Source organism: Rhamphochromis sp. 'chilingali', assembly GCF_963969265.1.
Source record: "Rhamphochromis sp. 'chilingali' genome assembly, chromosome: 2".
In the NCBI taxonomy this organism is placed as follows: domain Eukaryota; kingdom Metazoa; phylum Chordata; class Actinopteri; order Cichliformes; family Cichlidae; genus Rhamphochromis; species Rhamphochromis sp. 'chilingali'.
The window spans coordinates 5037672-5039343 of NC_137930.1; the positions used below are offsets into that span (position 1 = coordinate 5037672).

The following is a 1672-nucleotide window of genomic DNA, read 5'->3' on the forward strand; positions in this document are numbered from 1 at the left end:
TCAGAAATGTAAAAATATTAAATATCAGTATTAAAAGAACGACAGAATAAACAAACAAAGAAATGTTTGGATTGCAGGAAATTATTCCTATTTGCAAATGAATCTCATAATTATGTCTTTAAGTATAAGAATATCTGATACAGATTCAGCATGTAGACAGAAGAGCTGCTGTTTGGTTATACAAACTGCCAGCATTTAAACATATAAACTGTCCAGCTTTTGTCCATGAAGGCTCTTCCACAGTAGTTTCCATGGTTACAGGTTGGATGTCTCTCCTGGGACGGCTTTGGCATCCAGGTAGCTGATGAGCTGCTTCACCCAGGGGGCTGAAGGTCTGACACACAGCTGTCGGCCTGCCACTGTGTTCAGCCTGAAGGTTCACAGAAAGAGGAGAGTCAGAGGATGGAGGGGCAGGTTTGGTGATGGTGGTGATGTGTGTTTGTGAGGTTGTGTACTTACAGGATGGCGGGCTTGGAGCAGCGCTGGCTGGTCTTGACGTAGCTGACCACTCTTCCTTTAGGCACTTCCTGGTCATTGAAGCGGAAGCAGCACTTTTTTGGGCCAGCACCGCGCATACCTGCAAACAAACAGGAACAAGTTAACAACTGAGCCACTGACACAGCACCACATCATCTGCTTCCTGGTTTTTGTACCGATTCAGTTTCCTGCTGGCTGGTGTGAGGTCACATCTGATACTGTATGTTTAGTTGACGACACTGTGCAACTGCTCATTTGTTCCCCTGAGTTATGAAGTGGTCAGATTTGTCATGTGACCTGTCCTCTGTTTACTGTATCTATGAAGTAATATGTTAATATTAAGTTTAATGCTGCATTAACATTAATTATTTTCATATTGCACATTAGAATGGACTCTTTATCTTAGACAAACTACTGAATGCTACAGCTTTAATGGTTCATGACTTTAGCTTCAGAAATAGAATTTCTTTCTAGTAACTCCTATGAATGAAAAAGATTGAAGAAAAGTTTCATACATTGTTTATCAAAAATAAAATCAATAGCTTGCTATTAATGGTCTATTAGTTTGTAAATAAAACAGCCAAGAATTATTGTTGCTTTGTAATAAAATTAATGATTTGAGTGATTTGTTTTTGTTTTTCTCAATTAAAAATAAAAAAAAACATTTTTTATTGTTACGTATAAACGCTGAATATCATATTAATATTAATTTCAAATTGTTATTCATCACACAGTGTAAAGGTCAGATCATTAAAACGAGCCTTACCCTCAGTCAGAGCGATGACAGCCAGCATGAGCACAACCACAGACAGAGCGAGACGAGGAGCGGCCATCCTGAAGTTTGTTTGTTGGCTTCGTGTTGCAACAGTGGATTAAAGTCTCAGCTGAGCTCTGTCGGCTTGTTCTCTGTGCTGTGTCACTGCTGTCCACCTGCTTCACATTTATACAGTTGGAAGAAGAAGCGGGGCAGACCCTGTTGTGCATCTTGGAAAGTTTGTGACGAGTCGAGTTTCACTAAAACAGGGAACTGTTCAGTTTCCCTTTTCACTACGCCTCTCTCAAATGGGACCTCTGGTCTGTCCAACTTCCTATGTGCTTTCTATTCTGACACCACAGACCTTTCATTGTTGATACAGTGTGAAACAGTTAAGTGTCTTTATATCAGACATATGAGTTTTCAGACAAAACAAAGGTG

The 1672-nt window shown here is 40.0% G+C and overlaps 1 protein-coding gene across 1 annotated transcript; it reads right to left on the bottom strand.

Annotated features, from left to right (window-relative positions):
- Nucleotides 1-203: 203 nt before the first annotated feature.
- On the bottom strand, nt 204-1376 carry LOC308392500 (monocyte chemotactic protein 1B-like). The gene is made up of 3 exons (XM_080875569.1): nt 1244-1376; nt 460-577; nt 204-370 (listed from the first exon to the last, which is right to left on the bottom strand). Exons 1-3 carry the CDS (start codon nt 1308-1310, stop codon nt 256-258), a joined length of 300 nt encoding a protein of 99 aa, XP_080731695.1. The 5' UTR covers nt 1311-1376; the 3' UTR covers nt 204-255.
- Nucleotides 1377-1672: the final 296 nt, after the last annotated feature.

What these genes read in the sequence shown, in the direction of transcription:
- LOC308392500 (XM_080875569.1), bottom strand. Translation starts at nt 1,310, where the DNA reads ATGGCCGCTCCTCGTCTCGCTCTGTCTGTGGTTGTGCTCATGCTGGCT. An exon ending in TGTCATCGCTCTGACTGAGG is followed by an intron (nt 578 to 1,243) that starts GTAAGGCTCGTT and finishes GTTTGTTTGCAG; the next exon opens with GTATGCGCGGTGCTGGCCCA. An exon ending in TGCTCCAAGCCCGCCATCCT is followed by an intron (nt 371 to 459) that starts GTAAGTACACAA and finishes GTGAACCTTCAG; the next exon opens with GCTGAACACAGTGGCAGGCC.